Source organism: Dermacentor andersoni, chromosome 2 (genome assembly GCF_023375885.2).
Source record: "Dermacentor andersoni chromosome 2, qqDerAnde1_hic_scaffold, whole genome shotgun sequence".
NCBI lineage: Eukaryota > Metazoa > Arthropoda > Arachnida > Ixodida > Ixodidae > Dermacentor > Dermacentor andersoni.
The window spans coordinates 95581382-95608665 of record NC_092815.1 but is presented as its reverse complement, the minus strand read 5'-3'; the positions used below and the strand labels follow the sequence as shown (position 1 = coordinate 95608665).

The 27284-nt window shown below is 42.8% G+C and overlaps 1 protein-coding gene across 1 annotated transcript in view; it reads right to left on the bottom strand.

Annotated features, from left to right (window-relative positions):
- Polr1B (RNA polymerase I subunit Rpl135) overlaps positions 1-22841 on the bottom strand; it is a 69042-nt gene extending 46201 nt beyond the window's left edge. Inside the window, exons 1-9 of the mRNA XM_050188436.3 lie at positions 22598-22841; positions 22246-22323; positions 22107-22166; positions 19151-19225; positions 18217-18336; positions 11620-11685; positions 9941-10015; positions 6911-7009; positions 722-894 (exon numbers count right to left, since the gene is read on the bottom strand). Coding sequence (XP_050044393.1) covers positions 722-894; positions 6911-7009; positions 9941-10015; positions 11620-11685; positions 18217-18336; positions 19151-19225; positions 22107-22166; positions 22246-22323; positions 22598-22687 — 836 coding nt within the window. The 5' untranslated portion in view covers positions 22688-22841. The remainder of the gene's footprint in view (positions 1-721; positions 895-6910; positions 7010-9940; positions 10016-11619; positions 11686-18216; positions 18337-19150; positions 19226-22106; positions 22167-22245; positions 22324-22597) is intronic.
- Between the last annotated feature and the right edge of the window lie 4443 nt (positions 22842-27284).

Here is a 27284-nt window from a genome sequence, read left to right as displayed (position 1 = left end):
AATGCATAAAATGACATTCTCATGTTGACCCATCGTTATAACCGATGTATCGTTATATGTGGTATCGTTATAAGTGGACTGAACTGTAAATGATAACAAGCAAAAGGAGCCAGCTATTAGCGTAAGGCTTTTTTCCAAGCCTTCTTCCATGTAAATTAAGCAATACAGTCAAACCTCAATATAACAAGTTATCAGATATAACAAAGTAAACATAAAAATTTCTCACCAATATATATTGTATTATTTTAATTATGGGCTTACAATAAATACTGGCTACAACGAAGGTATTTTCATGTCGGGCGCAACATCATTATCGAGAAGTTCAACTGTATAGATATGTGATAATTTATTCTGTGACTACGTATAAGCTTTTTCTCTTGCTTTGGCTTGTATTATAAAAGCAATGACCCGTGAAACTGTGTTTATGATTAACATCATTTAATCAAGCCACAAACCAAGACTAGCTGAAACAAAGCGTTTCCTGTACACCTGACAGACAAATCACTGTACTTAAATTGAGAACAGTTCCAGAGCAACTACTGCCAAACATTGAACAAATATAATCACAGCTACAACACATTGTATATGTTTCTATCAAATGGGGTACCTTCACCTCACTAACAAATAAATCCAAGAAACAGGGCCGCACTGCAAGCATACTGATAAATAGAAACAAGTACAGAATTCCCGAAGTGTTAGAAACAGAAGCAAACTTTCTCACCCTTTGAAGAAGGAGTCATCTTCTTTGCCTGCTATTAGTTCACTGTAGATGTGGTAATCACTGACATCGCACAATGCCTTGAGCAGCATCATAACAGGCATGAAGAAGAGTTCTTTCATGTATGAGAACATCACTTGCACTGTGCCATTGGTCAGGTAGTGAAGCACCATGTTCTGCACAAACAACATGAATGCTGTAAATTTGTATGCATCACTGCCACTGGCTCCCTTTGAACATGCAATGCACCTTTCTACATAAATAAAAAAAATATTTTATTGCAGCAAAGCACACTATGTCACATATTGTATATATATATATATATATATATATATATATATATATATATATATATATATATATATACTGTATGAGACACTACATAAATATAACACATATTGTAAGATCTGTAGTGTGAAACCTGACTCACAGATAAACAGGTAAGTTACATAGTCAAACCACAAAATAACAACACTGATTACAAATAACATAATGAGTATATCTAAAATGTTTCTCATCGATATCTAAGTGTAAAGAATTGTATGTGCTTACAATGAATACTGGATCTAACGAAACTATCTGTGTCGTATGCAATTTCCTAATAACAAGATTTGGCTATACATTTAAACCTCAATATAAAGAAGTAAAACCTGCAATTTGCTTCGTAATATCGAAATTTCATTATGTTGAAATTCAAGTTTTTATGCAAATAAGTACAGTCACTGATGGATTTTTCTTACATGGAAGAGGATGCAAATTTTCTGAATTATCTGGCAATCAGTAAAAGCAAATCTGAATGAGAAAAAAATTTTTTTTGTTGAATTTGAGAGTTGGCGACAAACTATACAGTGTCCTGCCGTGTCAACGATATCTTCCCATCAGCGGCACAATGCGAAGCCAGCCACGCTTTCACATCAACTCCGCCCTCGCTGCTGATAGTGTCACCCACAATGGGACAATATTATCATGAAAAGCGCTGGCGGCAGGGAGGGAATGCTTTATCTGTATCTCGCTTCAACGCATCTCTGAAACTCGAGATTATGCAACCTGCAGTACTAAACATGCGGGAAGACAATGCACGATGCCACGCCATCTCTGCGCGCCCACTCTTAGTATATGCGGCAGATTACCTGAAAACAGTGCGCGCGAGCAGCATATGCAGTCAGCCACACTGAAAGCCAAGCACCACCATGGCCATGTCATAAAGCGAGACGAGCGCCAACCTGCCCCCCACTGCCTCCCTCCCCCTCACCTCGCGCACACTTGATCGCGTTAACATGAACAAGAGCCCTCCACCCCTTTTTCCCCTTGCTTATGCGGGAAGATGGCACACATCTAGCCAGCATCCTTGGCTCACCCTTGCACACTTTCACTCACACCTAAAGCATACAGCGCACGGGGCACAATAGAATCGTACCGCACTTCGGCTTTATACGTAGCATGACGCTGCTACGCTTCAGCGGTCGCTCTTGGTCACGCAGCACATAATTTGAGAGGTACGTTCACAAGCAGCCACTTGTAATTCAACCATTTGACCATCTGCATCCATGGAAGTTTCTATTTATTCTCTCGGCATTCCTTCGCAGCGATGGTGAAATTTCATTATATTAAAATCATGCATAAAGACACTTAGATATACTGAGGTTCTGAATACATGGTGTTCTATGGACAAGAAGTTATAGAAAGTTAAATACTTCATTAAATGGAGAATTTCATTATACTGAAGTTCATTATATCTAAGTTGAAGTGTATACAGTAAACACCTGTTGCAACACAGATTTACAAAATACTTTGGGATATAACAGAGTACATAGTTTGGTCTACCTATATTATCATGCAACAAATTCTGCTTTTAGCAAACTTCGCTATAAAGAAGCATCGGGTATAATGGACAAATCTTGGGACAAATTTTGTCTAAACGGTATAAATGCAACATACCTTGCTGCAGCGATTAGGGTTGCAACCATCCTGAATATAACTGGACAGTCCCAACTTTCGAGTAAATGTCGAATGTTCCAACTTGACCCAGTCAGGACGACCATACATCACAACTTTTGCTTTTTTTTATCTACTGGATAACAATAAATAGACCAGATATCCTTTTTATAACGCGGGACAGCCTAGTTGGCATTGCTATCGTTGATCTTCCCTTGCAATGACCTAAACATCAAGGCAGTTTCGTTTTTGTCATCGTTCCGAGTTTTGCTGTAGGCTCTAACTATTCACAGTACCTTTATTACTATATACCACTATCCAGATTGGTAGCCGTATTAATCAGACAACTACGCTGCACTTTTCTTGTTGCAAATCGTGACACAGTAAGATGCAAACATTTTTTCAAATTTTTTGCGCATACAGACTGCCAACTTCTGGCACTGACAGGGTTGGCCATCGCCAGTGCCTCCCCCCCCCAATTTCACCCACACGAGAGTTGGCTACCCTATGCCCTAGCGGTGATGTGTGTGTGTGTGTGTAGGAGTGCACTCCGCATTGTTTGCATTGTTTCCGGCCACTCATGGAATGTGCAAAAATTAATTTTTTCTTAAGTAACAAACAGATCAACAGCAACCTTCCTGCAAAGGTGTGCCGTGCAACACCTAACGGAGCATTTTGAAGTCAACAACACAAGTGGCTCACCGCCACCCACAGCTGGCAGCTGTGTCTGTGCCAAGCAAGTGCCAAATGTGCCAATGGGCCTAGCCAGTTTAGCTTCAAAGCCACAGCATATAACGGTTCGAAAACAACAGCCAGTGACTGGAAAATGCACTGTTTTGAGAATGCTTCATTTCTCATCGCACAGATTCGCACAAATATGAAGATAGCCTGATATGCTGTCTGTGTTACAGGTGGTGGCAATGCACTGAGGCAGAGTGGTTGGCATAGCAGGAATCTGCTCGGCCAACTTCTTGCCATTGTGTCAGCCGTTAATCTTGTCGTTGTGCAGTCGTATGTATGCTCTAGTTCAAAAAAACTGCCATTTGTTGGCTACCAACGTCCAGAAACAGAGGAAAGCAAGGTGCCTTGCCAAATAGCACGACTACTGTGTAAACTTGTTTACCTATTTATTTTAATTTCGAAGTTTCATCATTTTTTGATCCCCTATAGGCCACAGCCCTAATTTTGGATAGAACAAACTTCATATGTAACGGACCTTTCTCGCTGAATTATTACGGTTTGTTGTAACGAGCATTGACTGCAGTCAGTGACAACTCGATACAACGGGCTCGAAACATCGCCGGAATCATCTTAGGGACCCTGGACTGAGGGTTCCTCCCACACTGCTCTCGCCATTCAAATATTATTAATAAAGATGTTTTACTCTCGAGAGAGAGAGTACAGGAGAGGCTCCTTAAAAAAAAAAAAAACGCATCATGCGCTTGTCCTCTGTATTCTTATGCTTCTATAAATAGTTCTGCAGATTGCAATGTCTCTAAGAAGGCCCTCTAGTTGCTCAACAACAATCAGAGAACCAAGGTCGTGCACTGCAAGCAACAAATAGCTAAAATTATTAAATGTAGAGACGAAGAAGACCATTCGCGGTACGAAACTGCTGTTTCAAATGGGATTAAGAGAGGGACTTCCCCAAACCCCAATCCAAGGTAACTCCTCAACAACAACCCCTTCTCCCATGTGTGAGAGTGCACACCAGCACCAAGAATATACACCACGAAAAGACAAATACCCTGGCTGATACCCTAATGAGCCAGGGTTCTGACAAGCAAGGAACTCCCAAAGCAAAAGGATGAGTTCCACAACACGGAACCACCTTCACCTCCTTCAGGTCGGGACAGATATGAATACAAGGGATAATGAAGGAGACCAGGACGACGTGATTCGCTGGCATCTGTATAAATATCTCCTTTGAAGAGCACTTGCTGCTAGATTCTTGACCTGTCACTTACTACAGTCTGCAATCTCTCGGAAAGAATCTATGGGGCTCACTAACTAACCATATTTATAGCTGGATAACATGGCCAAACAGGCATATGTCCACTAATTTGGCATAAGTGCATGAATCGAATCACCTTTCTTGTGCCTGTTTCAAAGGTGATCGCTTAAAAATTCAATCTGGCAGCATACCACAGCTCTATGCTAGAAACAAGTAAAACGAACTTACGCATATACTGGACCACATACCGGTGTGCACGTGTATATATATATATATATATATATATATATATATATATATATATATATATATATATATATATGTACATAGGTACCGGTGTGCACCAGCGTATATATACCGATGTATACCGGAACATATATCTGAACAATGTGACATTCGTACATGTCTACATAATATGTACAATTCCGACTGAATCACCTGTGTTTGCCCTGTGGTTACACCAAAGTAATAACTGTCACCGTACTCTACCTAGGGCTCCATCATAGTGCGCAAGTCCTTGAAATTTCCCCAAATGATCTTGCCCAGATTAGAAGTTGGCAGTACAAAGTGAAGGCTGCCTCTCCAATAAGCAGATACCATACAAGTGACCACAAGAAAATTGGAAAGTTATCTATCAAGAAAGGGGTCAGGCAAAGTGATGCAACCTCTCCGATACTATGCATTGCATGCTTAGAAAAAGAATTCAAGCTATTAGACGGGGAAGACTTAGAAATTAGGATCAATTGTAGCTATCTCAACCCCATTCAGTTTGCAGATGACATTGTCCTGCTCAGCAACACTATGAAAGAATTGCAACAAATGATTAAGGACTTTCATGAAAAAAGTGTAAGTGTAGGGTTGAAGATTAATACGCAGAAGACAAAGGTAATGTTCAATAGCATGGCAAGGGAACAAGAATTCATCAACGCCAGCCAGCCTCTAGAGTCTGTGCAGGAGCATGTTTAACTAGATCAATTACTCACAGGGAACCCTGATGATACGAAAATTTACAGAAGAATAAAAATTGGCTGGATTGCATACGGCAGGCACTACCAAATCCTGACTGGGAGCTTACCACTGCCATTCAAAAGAAAAGTGTACAATCACTGCAGTCTACTGGAGCTAACATATGGGGCAGAAACCTGGAGGTTAACAAAGAAACTCAAGAACAAGTCAAGGACTGTGCAAAGAGATGAAACGAAAAATGTTAAGCGTAACATTAAGAGACGGGAATAGAGCATTGTGGATCAGAGAGCAAACAGGGATAGCCATATTCTAGTTGACATTAAGAGAAAAAAAAATGGAGTTGGGCAGCCCATGTAATGCGTAGGGCAGATAACCGGTAGACCATTAGAGTTACAGAATCGATGCCAAGGGAAGGAAAGTGCAGCTGAGGATGGCAGAAAATTATGTGTGGTGATGAAATTAGGAAATTTACAGGCACAAGTTAGAATCAGCTAGCATAAGACAAGGGTAATTGGAGATCAATGGGGGAGTCCTTTGTCCTGGCTGTGTGCATAAAGATAGACTGATGGTAATGATATAAGTGGCAACTATAATTTTTGAAATTTTCATTATTCACCTACAACTCCTCGCCATGCACAAGAAAATAGATCCTGTCAATAAACAATTTGTCCCAATGTTACAATACACATCTCTTCCTTCCATTCCACATAATTTGGTACCCATGAATCAATTCAAAACTTCAAAAGATAATTAGGTCAAATGTTTGAAGTATGGAACTTGCAAATAATAAAATAGGAAGTAACCTGCAGAACTGCAGGCAAGCAAGTACCTGCAAATCTGTGAACTTTAAAATTTGCTAAAATAATCCCACGTAATGACACTAAAGGATAGAGGGAATACCCCAGATTGTTCCTTTTCTTTTTTTCAATAAGCACACACACCTCTTGTGAGATACATATGCCTTTCATAAACAATGATTTACCTTTAGTGCACCTCACAGAATACCAGGGCAGTGAGAGAGGAGAAGAAGAAAGGAGGTTGGACAGCCGTTCCAGGGCCATTTCACAGATATTAAAAAGTATATAGGAGGCTATTCTTGAATCACATGGTGTCTTGAAGAGGGCAATGCAGGCCCTCTCACAATTTTTCTTTTGCATGCATTTTCTTGCAATCTTACACCATGCCACCTTTCAACACCTTTACTTTTTCTGAAAACAGAATTCGCTTTTTGTAAAAGTAACACAACATTCATAAAATTGTAGAATAAGCATAAATTCATAAACTTTACATGATAGTCAGGCAAGGTAGCAGGTATGTGAGTGCAAGTGTTTACTCACTGTGCCAGTCTGGTCTGGTTTCACGGAGCGTAGTGAGACGCCATATTCTGAGAACATTTTTCCTCTATTCTTCCAAGAAGGCCGCACCATTGCTATAGGCTAAAAAGAAAGCAAAGGAGGCTGCCACTTATGCATAATAAATAAATATCTCTGCTATCATCAAAATGCGCCAACAATCAAACATATTGGAAGAAAATTTGATGATAGAGCAAGACATTGTGACTGATAACTCTGCTACAAACTGCCCACAACCACCTGAAATTACACTAGAATCGCAGAGGGCACCAAGATGCAAAAGCAGAGAAGACAACATAAAAACTGTTTTCAAAACAGTCTGTAGGTGGTCAATGACATCAATGCTATGTCAAATAAATTAACTTTTAAAATCCAGACTTGACTTGTAGGCGCCCACACCCTTAAGACCTTGCCTGCAGTCAAGAGCAAAAACACAAGAGCTTCAAAGATGGAGTTCTCTTGAAACAACGTGCATAAGGCTCATATGTACATGTCCTTCTGGGACCCAATAACAGCCTAGGGGCATAGCAGCTTTTATAGTTTTATTGCCACATAATCTCATACAAAACTGAATAACTCATTGTTTCATCATATGACACTGGTACATGCCCACAGCATCACCTCTATATACACTTGAACCTCGTTACTGTATAAAGAATTTGAAGGGGAAGCCGAAATTACTTCATTAAATCCATTACTTAATTGTACTGGCTATTGCCCTTTACTGAAGTATATGCCCAATGGCAAAGAAGACTACAGCTCCATGGGCCGCCGAACCGCTACGTGGCCACGTATGTGTTGTGCCTGGCGATCCCTTGAAACAAAGGATGCTTCACCAGTAGACGTGCAGCTGTGGAGTGCTATTCACACTTCGTTTTCTCAAGGCAAGAGAGCTGGCGACTACAACAGCGTCAAGTGAGACTATCGAACAAGCAGTTATGTTCCATACCTCCGGCTTTTCAACCACCCAGGGCTGACGGGCAAGACGAGTACCTGCCCGGACTGCAAGCGGACCCGGCGCCGAGGGTGGCATGCAAACAATGGCAGCTCACTTCGAGACGACAACAACCGCAGCCCTCAGACTACCGCGAAGGCCAGTCTCCTGACCATGACAAGTTGATCGTCATGGAGAGGCCATTAATTGATGAAAGGGGCCATTGTCGAGGACTCCCCGTGGGAACAGCGTTGACATCAGGTTCACAGTTTGCTACGTGGTTGCCTCTTATGCGGGGCTGATTGTGCAATGTTGGAGGCAGAGTCCAGTGGAACGATGCGACATCAAGGGTGGGATTTTGCCAACGGTTCGACAATTGTGGTTGGCCAAGAACAGTGAATTCCCTCGACAAGTGAAAGGGGGAAATGAACTGGATAAAAAGCGGAGCTGGACTGTTGTGGGTGTGCTTAGACATGCAAAGACTTTAGCATGCAGTGTGCTCCAAGAGCCTTGGAGCCATTCTTGTAAAACTCAATCATGTAAATTTGTATATAAACCCTTTTCTCATCTATTAAACGTTGCTTGGGACCTTTCTTTCTCCCAGCACCTGGCATGGCATCATCCATGGAACCTTCATGGCCACTCAGACCTCCGACTTCACAACAGTTAGAACTTTAATAAAGCAGCAAAACACTCTCCGACGTGTGCAACACGCAACTTTTTAGCACATGATGTGACAGACTTTACGATAGCCTCCTTCTGTTCCAATGTGATGGTCTTTTGCTTCAGCTTTCTGCATTCCACCTGGCTCGTTCGTACTGTGAAATCGGCGAAACAGTGACGTACTCCAAGAGAAGAGATAGCATGCCATGATGCAAGTCTGTCGTGCTCAAGCAGCACATGGCAAACAAAACAGTGTGCCGACTACGCAGCTGGAGCAGTAGTCTTGGGTGACTTCAATGACTTTTGGAAATAGTTTTACTTTCGCGAGATTTCGTGATCCCACCAAAGTGTATGGCCACCGGAACTTAGCACAGTGGCAGAAAAACTGTCAGCCGTATAAATGGACGCGTTCAGCCTGTGAAACTGAAACTATCTCATCCGGCACTCTCTCATGGCCCCGTGGCTGCCGTGACCTCACTATGTGAGCATGCCACCTTGGCTTGGCTGGCTAGTGGCCTCAGAGATTGCACTGGCGCAATATTGGAAGTCACGTCTAGCTGCACCAGCCAGCGCCACATGCTGCAGTGAGAGAGAGAGAAAAGTTGAGGCACTGGTTTTTAGAATGCCGTGCGTAAGCATCATCATTGACATGTGGCACGCCTGCATGTCTAGCTGCACACCGCAGCATGAGAGACGTGTGATAAGAGAGAAGTGCGGCATGTGCACCGCCACCATGTGCGCAGAGTATTCGAAGCGGGAATACTGAACTGTCATGCCAAATGACTACCAAACCCAGTGGAAAGCGATATGCTCGATGCGCAACAGTCGGTATCTTTTGCTTCCCCTCCAGAGACGAATCTATTTCGCTGTATCCATTGGCAGAACAATTTTAATTCGTTACAACAAGGCTTTAAATACATGGATCTCTAAGAGGATTCTAAGGGAAATTGAATTCACTTTGTTATATCGCATTTCGTTATAACAAGGCTCAAGTGTATGTGGAAGGCAACCAGCTCTCAAGTGCATACAGGTAAAGAACCCTTTATTTACCTAAACACAAGGCAACCACATTGCAATTCATTGTGTTGATCCAGGATAGTCACTCAATTTGATGGCATTAGAAGTGTACTTCAAAGGCATTTTTTGTTGGTGATGGTACAATGCTCCCACACAAAGTAGCATCCATTTACTTAAAGAATCAGCAGCAATAAGAGGGTGAATAAATCACTGTTATATGGTGCCATATTTATTACGATTTAAGTTAGAAGTGATTTTTTTTTCTTTCCTGGTTCAACTTTGAAAGAACAAAACCTTATGTCCATGCATGTAGACATGGGGTCACAGGAGGATACACCACATTTAAAGGCAACTCCTTGTGCATGCTAAGAATGGTAATATAACGCATAAGTAATGCTCACATAATTCCTCCTGGTCATGATAAGCATTCTGATAATCTTCTCATTGCCATTGACGACAAAATAACCTCCAAATTCCTGAAAAACAAAATCTATATCAAGAACAGTTCATCTCCACAACGAGGCAGTGTCTGATGTCTGCATTAATGTTATTTTTTCGTTTGTTTCAGGGAAAAAAAAAATTGTGTGGGGACTTGTTACTGGCTTTACCAATGTGTACAGTGCTCACGGAATGAAGTGCTAGGCTAACTAATGCACATACTTTTGTTTCCACAGTCCACAGTTTGTGCGCCGTAGCCATAATTTTGGCCTGTACATTTAGATCATAGTCCACACCACTTTTAGTGGCCAGATTCATAGTGACATGACATGGTTCTCTAGAGTCAATGGCCCATATAAAATGTTCTAGGTGCTTAATTTCCCAGTCGGGTTTCATTCCACGAGCACTGTACATATACAAAAGAGCATAACTGCCCATATTCAATCACATTAGGTTGCTGGTAAAGTCTCCAAGTAGAAAACACAGCTAAATACTTTTACTCTTTTAACATTCTAGAACATCAAATTTGCAATGGTACCTTTGCAATGAGAAAATACAAAGCTTTAAAACTTGCTTCTGTTATGTATAGGAGCTGAAACTAGACAGAAATGATACCTTATATTCAATTGTGTGCATAATTATTTATACTACAAGCTTTCATCAATCCATGAGACATTTAAGCTGCAGTTAAGTATGCCTCAACATATTTGCCTGGGAAAGCAGTATAAATATCTAAATTCTACATATGCAAACAAAGTCAACAACATAAAGTCAGCATGTACTAAGCATGTATCTAAATTATGCATCCAATAAAGTTCACCCACAACTTGACAACTGGTCATACCAATTTTCTTTGCTTACACAATTCTACACTCAATGTGTCTAAAATCATTCATACAAAAAATGTGTGATTATGTTCGTACTTCCAGACTTCCTCAAAATTACTGTAAAGGAACTATGCAGCATGTTTTCCTAGCTTCGCCATAAACAATGCACAAAACAACGAACAACACAAGTAAAGAATGCCAAGGACACAGTGCTCTTATGACTGAAGAAATAACTGTGTCCTCATTATTCTATGCATAGTTTATAATGAATCTGTTCCAACTTGCCCACGCTGCAGTCGTTCTACAGGTTTCATGTGCTTCTTTTCCAAGGCTTCATTTGAAATTTAAAAGTCAGATTTGTTCGAAATTTGTCATATACACTGGAAGCTTCAAAGCATTGTTCAGCAGGGTGCACTCTACCACAAGGCTCCGTCAAGAGGGTTTAGTAACAGTAGAAACAGAAGAAAATGAAATGCTATGCGACAGTGTGAAGAGGCGGGCTATGCTCCTCACAGCAGAAATTTGCCCATTGCTTCAACCTGCACTGGCATGCTTTTCTCCCCTACTTTTCCCTGCATTGGAGTCAGCAGCTCTGGTCATTTTTACGTCACAAGCACAAGCTTTCTCACTTTTAGCTATCTATGTAACATATTCATCTTTGTTGCATATTCATCTATGTAGCGTGCTTCTTAGAAGTAATGTTTATCAGTAAAACAACATCAATGTACGTGCATAAAAATGTCTTCATCACTTTTGGACTGAATCATGAAGCACAAAAGTGTGCTGCCAGAAAAACCAAAAAATAAAATACTTACCCCCGACTCCTCTCCCCTCCTAACGAGTTCTGCAGGTGACATCTTGGCAATGTTGCAAACCTGAGACTGCACAAGAGAGAAAAATTAAATTCACACAGACAAATACAATAGGTTCAATTATACATGAAGAACATACAGTGCAATTGCTTTAAGGTAGATGAACAAATAAATGTTACTATTTGGCCTTGTTTACGACTCACTTTAGTAGAATATATATTGCATTGCGGACCAGGACACCCAAAAATAACATGCTAAGAGTGTCAAGTTTATTCTTTGTTTGTCCGCAACATGCTATGGTTTTTGCTTCAGTGAACAGCAAATTTTGACCAGGCAATTGTTAACCATTATGCATTAGAGAGTTTTAGCTTGTCCGGTATTCCAGTTAACGCAGGCAGACTGGGCATTTTACCGGAGGGGCATAGGCGTAAACATAAGCAGCCGGAGCAGTGCGGCCACCTGGTGGTGCTGAGCTCAACCAGACAAACACAGAGCTAATATTGCAGTAACCAAGTGTATTCTTTTTCGCTGCTGGCCTAAGTTTTCACAGGGGCATAATTGTGTCACGAATCACCACTGCCAAAAACTTACATCAGCAGCAAAGTAGAGTATATTTGGTTGATGCAATGTTAGTTTTGTTCATGTGTGGTTCAGCTCTGCCCCACAAAGTGACAGCACCCGTCAAGCTGCTCGTGTTTATGCCTCCCACTCATTCGGTAAAACGCCCAGTTTGCCTACAATGTTCAGGGAAAAGACGGGGAAGGCGGGAGATGGAAATTCAAGATGATGAGCAATATGAGAACAAGGTAAAAGCGGGAGTCAACATTTCGACAAGTAAACTTGTCTTCTTCAAGGCGACATATGCTTTCCTCAGCACAGTATACATAGGTAGTGTTCTTCTAAAGGGCATAGGGGGTAAGGCGGGTGGGTGAGGCAACGACCGAAGGTGTGTTAGCAGTGAGGGTATAGAATTGAAAATGAAAAGTGGTGCTATGCACATGGCCCTGTGAAAGCCGGTGCATCAACAGCCATGTGCATAGCACCCCTTTATTAAAATCAAAAATAACATACAGCGCAAAGGACAAGGACTGCGAGTCCTTGTCCTTCGCGATGTACGTTTTTTTGATCCTGAATTGCCAACTAGCCCAAGCAACCACCCTAGTTAAACCCTTTATTATTTGCTTCGCTAGAGGTCAGAGGGCTATCGTCTCTCTGAAAGAGATACCATATTTACTCGACTCTAACGCACCCTCGATTGTAATGCGCACCCATTTTCCATGACCCCCCCCCCTAAAGGAAAGAAAACAGCCCTCGATTGTAATGTGCACTCGTTTGCCATGACTTAAAAGAAGGAAAGTCTTTTACAGTACTGTGCACCTCATTCTTTCGTACAGAAATACAACTTTCTCTCATTTGGAAAAAACGAAGATTTACTCCCAATGCACTAAAGTTGCGATAAATAAAAAAATTTGCAGTTTCGCCCGAAAGGCAAAGCATCGATTACGATAGAAAATTAGTAGACAGCTATAGAAAAAGTAAGGATACAGTAAAACCTTGTTAAACCGTACCTGCTTAAACAGTAGTTTCGTTTTGAAAGTAGTAAAGTCAAATCCTCGACTCAGCGGCCATTGAACATAATGTGTTTTGTATCCGCATAAACCCTACCAGCTTATTGCATATGTATCGGCTAACACTTAGTGTTTCCACTTTTTGTCGCGCAAACACGGCAATGCGTCGTCTCTATCGGGTCGCCTGGCAGAACAACAAGCCTCTGAGACCAGAATAACGGCATCCAAGCACCCTGTGTGCCTGCGCGTGAAGCCCCATCAACATCGACATCATTCCGGCACTGTGCCAGAGAGCGTTGTGGCGTCATGCAAGCAAGGATTAGCGTTATTGCCGAAGCTCGGATAAAAAAGACGCCGGGTGCTCAGCATAGAAGAAAAATGAGAAATTGTGCTATTTAACGTGACACGTAGAAGTAGGCACTGGCACGCGACAGGGATCTACTGTTAACTACGGTGCGTAGTGAACAGTAGAATGCACTTGGAATGCGAAGCAGTTCCTCGGCAGCGCTGCTGCGACCGTGAAGAGATGTCGGCTACAAGGTTGACTTTTTGCCACTGTTGCCTCTCTTGTTGCCGAAGTGTCGACTAGCAACAGTGATGAGGACGACACGGAAAGCGACAGCACGGGCAATTCAGGCCTGACAGTGGCAGAAGCTTCAAGTTACGTCAGCCTCATGAATGCAATCGTCACGACGAGAACAGCACCCCGAAATGAAAAGGGTGGCCCGCAACATCTGCAATGCTACCGCACTCGTGCATGGAGAATACGCAACGCCAACGAGGAATCTGCCATACGAGTGTTTGCCAAGAGGGGGCTGGCTGAAAAGCTGGCTCGCAGCTTCAGTAAGTTTGAGGCCGCAGTCGTCGCTGTTAGGCTGCCACGGCATCAAACGAAAATAACACTTTTGTCGCACAAAGTGAATAAATACTGCATGTTTTTTACCCCTTTCATTACACACTCTCTGAGTTCCGTTTTGGACAGGTAAGTGGGCGATCTCATGCTATTTCGGTTAAGCAGTACTACCGTTTAGTACGTACTTTTTCCGAGCTCCGGTCAACTACGGTTTAACAAGGTTTCACTGTACTAGTTTTATTGGCCTTATGAACTTTAAAACATTTGCTTACTAACTAAATTAACAAGCATGGTGTCATGCGCGCACAAGCAAACATGAACATGTCTCACTCAATGACTGCGGAAACTCTTTACCAAAACGCTGGAGTGAGGAAGTGTGGTAGCAGAAGCGAGGGAATTGACCTTTGTGCGGCCTCTCGCTTCAACACGAACTAAGCGATGAGAACACAGCACGGTGCAACTAGATGTGTAGACTCTTGTGTCCATTGCAAATCGCTTTCAAGACAGGGGCCGCAAGGCTGTGCCATGCCTAGCAACCACCGGTGTAGAACGCTTCTCCTGTTTGCGGCAGTCCCATACAAATTTTGGGAACTCCGAACGCCCGTGATGAGGCCCGATTTCTGTCCGCCTCCGCACATGTGATCACTTTCCTTTTAATTGAGACATAGTGATGAACTCGGCATGTCTTTGCAGTCGGCACTTCCATGCTTATAGAGCAAACGCAGAAAACGGGAAGACCGCGAAGACAGAAGGTGCATTAACCTAAGACAAAGGATGCATTTCCTAAGCACACATACTACAGCGCATGGAGGAAGCTACGGCAGCTAGGCTCGAAGTGCGTATGAGGTGGCCATCTTGAAATGCCTCTGACGATATGGTAACGCAGATTTAGCGTCGTACTCGATTCTAACACGCACACAATTTTTTAACCCGTTTTATCAGAAAAAAAGGTGCGTGTTAGATTTAAGTAAATATGGTAATAAAAGGAGCAGCAGAAAATGGTACTCGTGAAAAAAGTTACTGAAATGGAATAAATATATCAATAAAAGAAAAAAAAAAGAGAAAAAGAAAGGGAGGAGAGAAAAGACACTAAGCAACCAAATGAAAAGTGCTGTTGCCCATAGCTTGAAATTTAGCATAGCGAGCTCAAGATATAGCAAGCATATTCAAGCATATTTGCATATTCAAGCATATTTGCTATGCTTCGCTGGAGGTCAGTGGGCTACCAGAGAGACGATAGCCCAATGATCTCTAGTGAAGCAGGTAATACAGGGCTGCTATGCACAAGGCCGTTGACGTGCCGGGTGACACACAGCCATGTCACCGGCAATGTGCATAGCACCCCTTTATTTTCATTTTCAATTCTGCACCCTCGCTGTTCACACACCTTCAGTCATTGCCTCACCCACCCACCTTACCCCCTCTCGCCTTTAGAAGAACCCTAACTATGTATATATACTGCGCCGAGGAAAGCATATGTCGCCTTGAAAAAGACAAGTCCGCTTGTCGAAATGTTGGCTCCTGCTTTCACCTTGTTCTCGTTTTGCTCATTGTCTACAATGTTGGAATTTACAAATTCCTTGATTTTCACAGGTTTCCCTCACTGCTTTTATAAAATTCCCTGACATACTATGACACTGATGGTTTAGGCACAATGAAAAAATGGTGGTTTATAGCCTGACAAGTTATTGCCAGCTCATAATTTTCAACTAGCTTTACCGATAACCTGTAAGCCGGTTAGAATGCACTATCAGATCAGACTTTATCGTGGATTTCATAATATTCCAACCACCAAGCAGGCTCATGCTTAGAAAACTGGCAAAAGACGCCTTTATTTGTGTATCACAAAGGTTCAGTTGAAAGTTTCATTTCTTCTGCCATTGCCCCTGTATCTTCCGATTCCCCCAATTCAGTGCTACCAGGGTGAAAATTCCCCCTTTCATCCCTGAATTTTCTATAACTAACAAATTCCTTAAAAATTTCAATTTTCCAGGTTTTCCCTGATGGTAAACACACTACCTTAAAAAGCCTGAAAAAATGCGAGAAGCAAGTAATAATGAATGTAGAAAACAGGCTGCCAGCAGCAGAAAAAAAATTGAAATGGCAGCTAATCTGTATATTACAGACAGACTGTTTGCAAAAAAGGCAAGACAACTACACTGCTGCAATAAAATTACGCAAAAAGAGGTAGACTCTTTTCTATGTGCTTGCATCAAGGTGGCATACGACAGCAAAAGGAAGCAAGAACATGACAGAAGCCTACACATCACATTTGCACTCAAAGAAAACATGCAGTTTTGACAGCCCAGCAGGGCCTCATACAAATAATTGCTCTGCAGGAATTGAATATCCCACCAGAAAACTGCATTTTCTGTTGGCACAAAGTACGAAAGTTTTGTTAAAGAGACACTAAAGGCAAATATCGAGTCATGCTAATGTGAAAGATTAATGCTCAAGAATATCTAAGGCGTCAATATTATCAAAGAACAAACCTTTACTAATCGATAAATTAAAGTAAATGCAGGAGACGATTTGACTCACCTGGGACATTAAAGTACTAGCCCAATGCCAATGGTGTAAGCATTCTTCACCACAGTAGTCTTTTGTTAGTTCGACTCCGGTTAATTTGATCCCGACCAAAGTTCTCGGCCTGTGCCCATGCATTTCTATGGGCACAACCTTTCGTATTTCTATCCCAAGATTGGTCTCACCAGATAAATAAATCTTGACCAGTCAGCATGCATGCACCTGATCTCTATGATGACCCCAATAGCAACCTCTTTATTAGCAGTGTTTGTCTCAACACAGCTTATAAGACAGTGAATGCATTGAACACACGTCATCAACCATAAAAAAACACCTATTGTCGGCCGGCCCTAGGAAGATTTTTAAGTAATAGCGGTAGCTCACAATGTCTAATTACGGTGTTTACCTGACCCTAATGCACCTTTTTTTTTTCCGAGATAATTTAGCCGGAAACCATGTTTGTGGCATTCGTATGCTTTGCTGCATAACATACGGTAGCTTTAAGGCGACAAAGCTGACTTCAGAAAACTGGCCACCTGTGCAGCACATAATAGACCACTATACATTTTTCTCGCTAAAAGATTGGGTGCACATTAGATTTCCACTTTATTTAGGAGCTTTAATGTTATCTCCATGCTGTTTTCTGCTTTGGACACATGGAAAGCGGGCGAACATTTGATTCAGGTGCGTGTTAGAATCAGGCAAACACTGCCGAACGAATCAGCAGGTGTTTTGCCATTTATTCTGTATCTTGTTTAATTTAACCCACTGGATAATTCGATCAATTTGGTCAGACCGGTCAGTGTCGAATTAACGGAAGTCAACTGTATTATAACTCTGTCATTAGAACTCAACCACTCGTTATAAAAAGATCATTGCATTGCATGAAAAGATGGTATGAAATGCTACTTGCCCAGTTCTATTCTTTAGAAAAAGAACTCATCGACGTTACCCTTGACAGTGACGCAGGCAGTCGGAAGGTTTCCTTTTCGCTTGACTCTGTGCCACTCGTATTTTCGCGTTTCAGTAGTTCATTGTGGCTGGTTTTGCTGGCTTGCAAAGCTTGCACAAACTACAAGTCCATGTGATGTTGCGGGATGCCCAAATGGCCCACATTACTTGAATACGAGCAGCTATAGCGGCGAATCTTATGCTCTGTTTCGGCACAGTTTTTCTAAGACTGTGCATTTCTGTATTGCGCAAAAACTGCAGCGCTGTCTGTCAGGTGCCATTTTACTCACCTACGACAGTAAAGGGCAGTGATGGCATATGCAATGTCATCACTCCCCACTGGGGGTGGGCAATTTGAACTGCACTGGAAGTAGGCAAACCCTTCAGACACAATTTTCTTTTAAGGTACGCATTTTCTTGGCACAAGAGAAGTGCTGCGAGGTTTCTGGAATGGTATTTTAACAATTGATGCTGATACAGAATAAATGGCAAAACACCTGCTGATTCGTTTGGCAGTGTTTGCCTGATTCTAACACGCACCTGAATCAAATGTGCGCCCGCTTTAGTGTCCCTTTAAGCGTAGGAGATTTAGAGCCAGACAAAAATAATTAGGACGTTAGGGGCTTCTCTGCCACATAAGAGAAGGTAGGTGGGAATACGACAAAGAAATGAATTTTAACTAATATAATAAATTTCACCTACTTTGACCATTATGGGAACTTCCCCCACTGTCTTTTTGACGGTGTCTTGATGAGTACCATTCATGCTCCACACAATTGTGACATCCAATTTGCCTCTGTAGGTGGTGCCCCGATTTCTGCACTGTACGCAAGAACAATATGGGTAATAAAATGCATGCCAGGAAGGAACAATAATACAGCGTATATTGGTCAGTCTCTGGAAGTACAGCGTAAAAAAACCTTTACAGTAAAGAAACATGTGTCTTCTTAGTGTACTGTCACAGCCATAAAAGTTTACAAAAATCGGAAGATGCAAACAATATTTCCTTCTAGACAGTGCGTGTATGCTGTGACTAAAAATCACACTCAGCACTATCAAGTGGGGTTACGTTACTGGACTTCTTACTGTATCTCAGCATGTATAGCACGTTTTTCTACACTATATAACCACATCTCCCCCATCTCCCTTTCCAGGCCAAACCTTTGCTGTGCAAAAACTATTCTTCATTTGCGTCATGTATGTACTCATTACCAACAGCTATGCACATCAAGTACAGTCGGTGTCACCCTTGTGTAGAGCGCGGGAACAGCGGCCTCCGAAGTGCTCAGAGCCAGCCAGCGACATGTGACAGTAGTTGCTGTGCTCAGACATGCCCAGCAGCTACCATTTGATGCCGCTGGCTGCCTTGGGAGCACCCCGGAGGCTGCCATTCCCGCACTCTACACAAGAGTGACACCGAGTGTACATGGCCGATATAGTATTGTAAGGATCCCTCTCACTTGTTTTCTGTTCGTTTTTTTTATCGTCCACATTCACGGCTGGCTGATCCTGGTGATAACGTGGTGGAGCCGCACTAGGACCACTCATGAAGAGCATAAGGAACACTATTGGAATAGAATTGTTACAATATCCTGGCTCCGCATTATAAAGGAAGCTAGGCTTGCCTACAACCCACCTCTGCCGGGTAGACCTGTGGTGTCACAACTCCAATGGTGTTTTTGCTGATCATGGGGCTGCCGATGTAAGGATCCTGCATAGACCACACAACATTAACAATGACAGGTAATTTCATAGCAGATCAAGCAGAAAGCACGTAACTAATCAGTATTAACCATGGCTGACATGCAACCCCACTGTAATGCCATAGTTAGCTTTTGGCAATGTAGTCACAAGACTGCATTGAATGATGCTTTGCACTAAGTCAAATAACTGTCAAATCTAATACTACAGTGAAACTTTTAACTTTGGATCCAAAAGGTTATTCTTGAGTTTTGGCATTACTGGCTACTGAAAAGTTTTGGATAGTTTCTAAAAGTCTCAAATGACACAACAGCCCACAGGCTCAACGACAGTTTGGATGGCAGATGCGACTACACTGCCTTTTCTTGACCCAGACATAACAAAAACTGGACATTAAGACCCTGTGCACTTCATAGCAAGCAGATCAAAAGCACTTCGCATTTGTAGAAAGCACTGCGTTTAAAACAGAACTCCCCTTATCTTTACAGACCAGACTGATGCCTTGAATCTGACCCTAGCTTGAGCATCTAATCGGTACAAGACAGGTGCAGCTAAGTGATGAGGGCAATTCATCAATGTCAACAAACAGATCAAGGCTTGCAACCATGCTTACAAGACATATAGTCTGCCTTCCTGCAACACAATGCCAGAAGTGCGTCACTGTTGTTTTACTGCTTTAAGCTGATGGAAACCTGAACACACACACACACACACACAAATAAGGTTAGCCGAGGCATCAACGGCTGCACTCCAAGTCATAACCTCAGCCCCTTCACTTCCACAGCCACCTCATAATGGCCCTTCTGGACAAACCAGTTTCACTGCTACCGCGCTGCTTCAGAATTAAGTGGAAAGTGAGAGAAACAGGTGGATGCGCAAACAAATGGAACAATTGAACAACAACTTCGAGCTCAATGAAGTGGAGAAAGAATATTTCCAGTTCACTTATTATTAAACATCATTTCTGAATGACATATGCTCCAAGACTGCATATCCACCACAAGGCTGACAGCTGTGTTGTGTGAACGACTAGAAACTTGCAATGCAGGTTTATGACAACATTTTTGTGAACTTAAATGCAGTAAATTCATCATTGGCTGAGGGACCAGTGTCCTTGAAATGTACTGAAAACTGCTGTTTATTTTCCTCACTATATAAAGGATAAACACATGTGTATTGTTTATTTTTCTTTACAATGAAGTCAGAATTGCAAATGAGCTTTTGTTTACTAATTAACTGCTCTCCATCACTGTTATGGTGCAAGCTTTCATATATATTTTTTGTGAGTGTCTGTCTGTTGCTACTTGAGTATATTGCATTTATTTGTTAACTTTTATCATTGACAAGTGCATTTTTACAAATGGCCCTACTACTAGCCTTTGGCTATGGGGTTGTAAGTGTGTGTGCACACAATTGTATTCATCCTGTGAAAAAAAAAATAATATATTTATATATATATATATATATATATATATATATATATATATGACTTGGCCCAACCCTCACCCTCCAGAAGCCATGAAATGCTACCCAACAGAATGAAATTCACTTGCAATTATTTAAAGTGTTCTCAGCTCTAACAAGCCATCCTGTGACAACAGTTGTCCTACACAGTTACGAAGCTACCCAGAAATGCAAGCCCTAGACACACCTAAAAGCTGACATCGCAATAAGGTCAAAAAAAAAAGGGCGAGACACAGTAGTAAGGCTGTATAAATAAGTGTTTGAAATTGAAATAAATAGTTCGTTTAATAACTTTCAACAAGTAGCCCTAGATACCCTGCAAGCTTTTCATATAGTTCTGCAATTACACTGGTTAAGGGACTAATGACAAAAAATGCTCGTCCCATTTTAATTATTCGTTGGATAGCTTTCGACCCAATATTTGTGCTAAAGATCGAGCTTCAATTCCTCGAACCACAAACAAATAATTAATTACTTTACTTTTTAATATGACCAGCTCAATATACATGCTAAGTGCAGCATGGCTTCATACATGAAAAACGAGGCTCAGTACTGAAGCCAAATGTGGAGGTCTCATGGTACGAGCCACTACTGAAGCATACACATACACACAATATGACTGTGCTACCGAAAGCAGAGTCCATTCAGCACTTCAATGAATAAGAGCGGAGAGTGGGTTCCCCCGCATTTCCAAGAGGAGCGCACAATTTACTGGCCAATTTGCCAGCTTTTGGCGACACGGTCACTGTGTGGCCTTCTCTCATTACACTGGCTGACTGGCACACTCTTCAGTTGTTTGATACATGACCACCACACTCACTTATGGTGATGTGAATAGTCTGCTTTTTAACGTCCAAAGCCACATCATGCTTGATGCACATTCTGAATGGGTGAAATTAAAAGGTAATGTAATTATTTGTATCTCTTTCAAGGCACTGAGGCTTCATATGATAATTGTCAACAGCTACCTAAGACAGCAAGAAAAGCAGGACAAAATTTTTGTGTCAGTACTCCTTTAAGAAAACTTGAAGTAAAACAAACACATTTGCATTGTGGTAAACAACAAAACTAGCAAAATATTATTATACTACGTTTTTACACAAGTGCATAGGCAGTCGACAATGAACAAAAATTTGCTCTAGTTCTTTCATTGTGAATGAAGCAGGAATTTCCACTGTACAGTGAACTCGCCTAGGAAATATTGCATGAGCCCCTTTGAGCAAGAAATGAGGAGAAAAACTAAATTAGTTGCCCACTATTTACTTGATGTTATAACATTGAAAGCTTGCTGCCAAGGTCCCAGTTGAGGTATTCAGACACATGAATCAACCCCACACGTCAAAAGCACAGCGCAACATTACAACTAACACGCTGACTTCTGGCATCGTATAAAAAAAATAACAAAGAAAGCTAATATAACGTCGCACTCTGAGTTCCAGCTTCACCCGGTCTCCATTCGGCAACGCAAACTCGCATGGTGGAATGTCCTGCAAAATAAATAGACGACATAAAATCACTTACTGTCCGGCTAAGAGTCAACATAAACTACTAGAAAAATTACCTTACCGCTACGGCCCTCGAGAGGCCTTCCCTGAGCATGTAGTTAAACGATTCGACGTGCGCTTTGCTCACATCTTGAATCACCTGTGGGGAGAAGAAATATAATATCAGGCCATTTTTCACTTGACAAGTGGACGCCGCAGAAATCTCTACCGATCAAAAGTCGCAGCAGGTTTGGCCGCAAATCATCACAAACATCAAAACAGAGAGCAAGACTTCCATCCTCGTGGATCAGTAATAGAATGCAGTGAACTACACGCGACAAAATGCCACGCGCACGGAGGTCTTTTGAGCGTCATTGCAAATCAGACACAGAGCGCAGTTTATAAAGCAAAACATTTTACGTCTACTAATTCACCTTGTGCTGTTTACTGCTCAGTTTTCCGAAATCACTCGACAACGTTTTTTTCAACGAAGGCTTCTCTGGAAACTCAATGAACGCATCCATTGTGGAAGACGTGTAACGCAGAAATGCTTAACTTTTACAATGCCATAGAGAACTCGAAATTTTCTAGTTCACCGTGGCACCATGTAGACCTGCTAACCGGCGCGCGAAATTCACGTGGTGCCAAGCATGCGCCAAATGGGTGCGAAATCGGAGGGGGAAAAGGAGGGGGGGTGAAAGCGCTCACGTGACCATGCTAAGCCAAAGTGTTGGCCAAAACAACTTAGCAGCCACTAGAAGTGCAGTTCCAGTTTCGGGACAGCTGCAGGGAAACCGCACTCGCGTTCTATGGCCAAGTTGATGCCGGCTGACCCAAAATAATATCACAGTTTCTTTTAAAGCGCGAACTCCTAACGGCGATCATTATTGCGTGCAGTTAAGCTCACGGTTTTTTGGAAACTCGCAGTTTTTCACAATTTATGAAAGTTACCGCGGTCACGTTTTTCTTTCTTCTTTTTTTCTTTGCATGCACTATGCGCACATACTAGAATTCATAGCACTCAAATACGAAAAATTCAGTGGCGATGTAGCGGTAAATGCGAGAGAAATTACATGCGCTAGCATTACGTCGCACATCTTTGAGGTGCCGGATCCATGATTTAAACCGCGTTCACCATATTGCAAAGTGTTGTTCAGGTACAGTGAACTACTGTAGGAGCTCACCCGACACACGTCCTGCCTCTTTGAGGAGCGAAGTGCAAATTAACTGACGGTGATGATACACACGCACGCACACACACGCACACACTCGATCCAAATGCCTAACGCAATAAAAAGCGATGTACTCAGGAGGTGATCAACACCCTACATCTTAATTCTAACATTACTCTTCCTAATAAAAATAAATTTATTAATCAAAAATTACCGCAAATATATTAGCATATGTACTATGTAATTAAAGGGGCCCTGAACCACTTTTTATCGAAGTGGAGAAAGACATTTGAAGTGAAGATAGGCTATTTCAGAACCATTTTGCCGCAAAAAGTACCTCAATGCGTTCAGCAGAAGCGGGGTTATCGGCAATCATACACGGCCTCAGCTGTGCTCCCCTTCCAATGCCTTGCACTGCGAAGGCTACGGCGGAGACGTCACCGTAGCGCGCAGTTCAAATTTCCGATTTGGTGCCCATGCCGCGCTAAGCCAAATGCGGCTGTCCTCAGAGCGCCGCAGTGCGCTTAGCGCTTAGCCACTGGACTCGTGGCGGCACCTCGCGGCGTCTGCGGTGTAGCCTAGCGCAGCGACCAATAGCAGCCGCGTATGGACGTCAGACTCTGGAGTATTGCAAGACGCGTAGCGCCACCTGTCGTTGCAGTAATTGAGTGGTGCGAAGCCCGACTCCCTTGCTAAGTTGCCTATGCAGCTAGCGACTGCGAAACAACGATTTAACTAGATTTTGGTCCATATTGCGAGTGTTTTGCGCATTTAGCACCCAGACAGAGAGCTATGAATTTCTACGCTAGTCGGACGCGCCGCTGAACTGCCATAAAGCGCTTGCTGGCTCACTTCTTCAGACTGATGGCGGAAACGACGGCAACCGCGATAGCTCCGCGCGCTACGAAGAAACGCCGCAATCGACGTTACTGTTGTGTTGTAAATTGCCATGAACGTGAAGGACGGAATAACAACGTTCAGTTTTACCGATTTCTATCGCGATCGTATGAAGGGGAATGGCGAGAGCGCTGGATACGGGCCGTTCAACCTGTTGGGTAATCGGATTACTCGCATTCCCCACAACACAGCGGCTCGCATGAGAAAGTGCGACAATTTTGTTCTGTAATTGTGTTGCGTAGCCCTGACGGAGGACCGTGGTAACCAAGCGAAAACTCAAGAATATGCAGCCGCCACTTCGTCGGTAACAAAAAAAAAAAAAAAGAACGTTGCGAACCATCCCGCTTATGTGCCATCGATATCTCCACCTTTTAACAGACGTCCGCCTCCGCTTGACTCAACAAGTGGAACGGAGACATTTGGCACGTCAGCTTATAACCAAACATTTTGGTTCGTTTATGAATTCAAAATCCTGTTCTAGAGCATCGTTGTATCGCGAGCTCATTTCTAATTTCGGTATTTTGTATGTCCTGCGCCGATACAACAAGCACGCTTCGCAACGTGCTGAGCCTGCTCGACTGCGTTTTTCAAATGTGAGCAATAAAGTTGCGGTAGGAGCACTGGATGAGTAATTGCGAAGTAACGCACGTGTGTAAAGAAAAAAATGTCGCGTTTATTTACATTTATTTGTGCGCGCTTGTTGCTCGAAGCGTCTGCGAAAAGTTCAAACTAAGGTACTGAGCGATGCTGTAAGATCCTGCGAGAAAGAAAGATGCAGCGCGTAGTCACTGTAGGAAGCTTACTTTCGTTATGGTCGCACGCTGTTTGCTGCCCTGGAAAAGGCTATGAAAGGATTTACTCTGTAAATAATTGCGAGACAAAACATTACGATAAAATACATAAATATATAGGAGATACTTAAGTCTTGTGTTCAGGACATATTCAATATGAACCAATTTGAAATGCTTAGATGTTTATGCTGATATGCATATAGACAAACCTGATGCTCTCTGTACTTGCGAGTTGCAGCACGCCGAAATAACACTTGAGACTTTATTTTATGTTGTACACGTACTTCGCCCTGCTGAGCTTCCTTTCCGAAGCGGGGATGGGCAGAAGAAGCTTTCCAGGTCCTTGATTTTTAGGAAACCGTGCCTCAACACAAACGAAAGAGAAGAGTCCATTGTGGCCTATGCACCTTCGCTTGCGGACAGCTCTCCTTGCACTACTCAGTTAGCGCTAAGGCTGCGATGGGGGCGCTGGTGACGGGTATTTCCGCAGCGCCGCCTGCGCAGAGTCTGAGGTCTATTGGAGTGTGCTTTATGACGAAATAGAGCACACAGAAAAGAACGAGGAGTATGGGGTTTTTGAACCGAGACCGCTTGAGAAAAAGGTGACTTCGCGCTCCGCTTGCGAGCTTCACGGACCGCGTACGACAGCAGAACTTGGCTGAGATGTCCACACCAGCGTATGCTACCCGCGGACTATGTTATTTGACCAAGCCCGAGGGGTGGTTCAGGGCCCCTTTATGTTTAGTATGCCATCCATAGCATGGAGAGAGAGGGAGAGAGATAATCAACACAGTGAACAGTCGTAGGACATGTTCTGTGATTGAACCATGCAGTGGCCCGGTGGTTCCTAGGGTCTGTTCGATTCGCCTGCACCACTGCGAACCAGTTCACGGCGGTTCACGAGAAGTTCAGAAACTGTGCAGCTCGATTCCGGAGGTGCAGGCCCAGTGAAACACTCGAAACGGATGCAAAGTTGCAGACGCGGTTTAGGCGTTATGCTATGTCAGACTAATGTGCATGGAGTGCGTAAGTTTGAGAGGTCCTGAACTGCAGGTATGATCGGTTTCTGGGGCGTAAATACACACCACAGTTGCGTAGACACATCAGACATGCGTAAGCAGGGTTTTAACGGTGCTCGCGCCTGTGTGCTGCGTCGTCTGCTGCACCGCTGCTTCGCACCTGTATGCCTGCACCAAGTCAGCACCGACAGTGGAGCGAATTCAGCAAAATCATGAACCATCCTTGCACCTTTCCTACACCTTTTGAAACGAACGTCGTGGTTCTGCGGGTGCCATTTGTGCACCGCTGAAACGAATGGCAGGGTGCAGCACCTTGCGAACTGGTTCAAGTGGTGCAGGCGAATCGAACGTACCCCTAGTGTGTGTGTGGTGGCAGGTTTCTGGGGTTGATCCTCGGATATTACACATGCCATCATGTATGAGAAAATTGTCGCATTTCCCTGTCCTCGGCCTGTGATCTAGCTGATATAACTGCGAGGCAGGCGTGCGATTACCAAAAGAGCTATCGGGCATTCCTGTGGAGTAGTCATTGAGCTGCTTTAATAGGGCAATTGTGCGATTTACTTATATACGCATGCATGTACCCCTTCCTTTCTAATCATAATTCACTCGCCTTCCTTTTTCCCAAGTGCAGAGTAGCAGACCATAGCCACCAGCTCAGGCCACCCTCTCTGCCTTTTCTGTAAATAAACTGTCTCTCATATAGTGCACCTTATATTTTGCGACTGATGCAGTAAGCAGCATGATGCCAGAGATGCAAGTCATGTGCTACTGACAACAGTTGCTTCACATTCCCTCATCCATTGTACATTTTCATGAATTTCTTGACTGAATTAAACCAAGAACTACGATTCATTATGTTATTACACCCTAGTACTACGTACGTTTTTACCTCCCATCAAAGGCTCCAAAAAGTGAAAATTTTCTTCATGTGAAACATGACCATGAATATCTGCCCATTATTTTTAGAGTTGCCTACAAAGCAACACACCTTCAGCTGTGGAAACACTGGTGCTCCCCCACCTCCATTTCCTTTGCCATTGCATTGTGCCTTGTAAATGAACAGCTGATAGTGCAACTACAACACTTAGTTTCAGTCAGTAGTTGAGGGGCAGTGCACATGGTCATCGGTGTCAACAGTGAAGATGAATAGTAAGACGACTCTCACTATTATAGCGCAATGAAACTATACCTATAACTCCTCGTCTCCACCCATAAAGATAGGGCTGGGCAAACACTCGG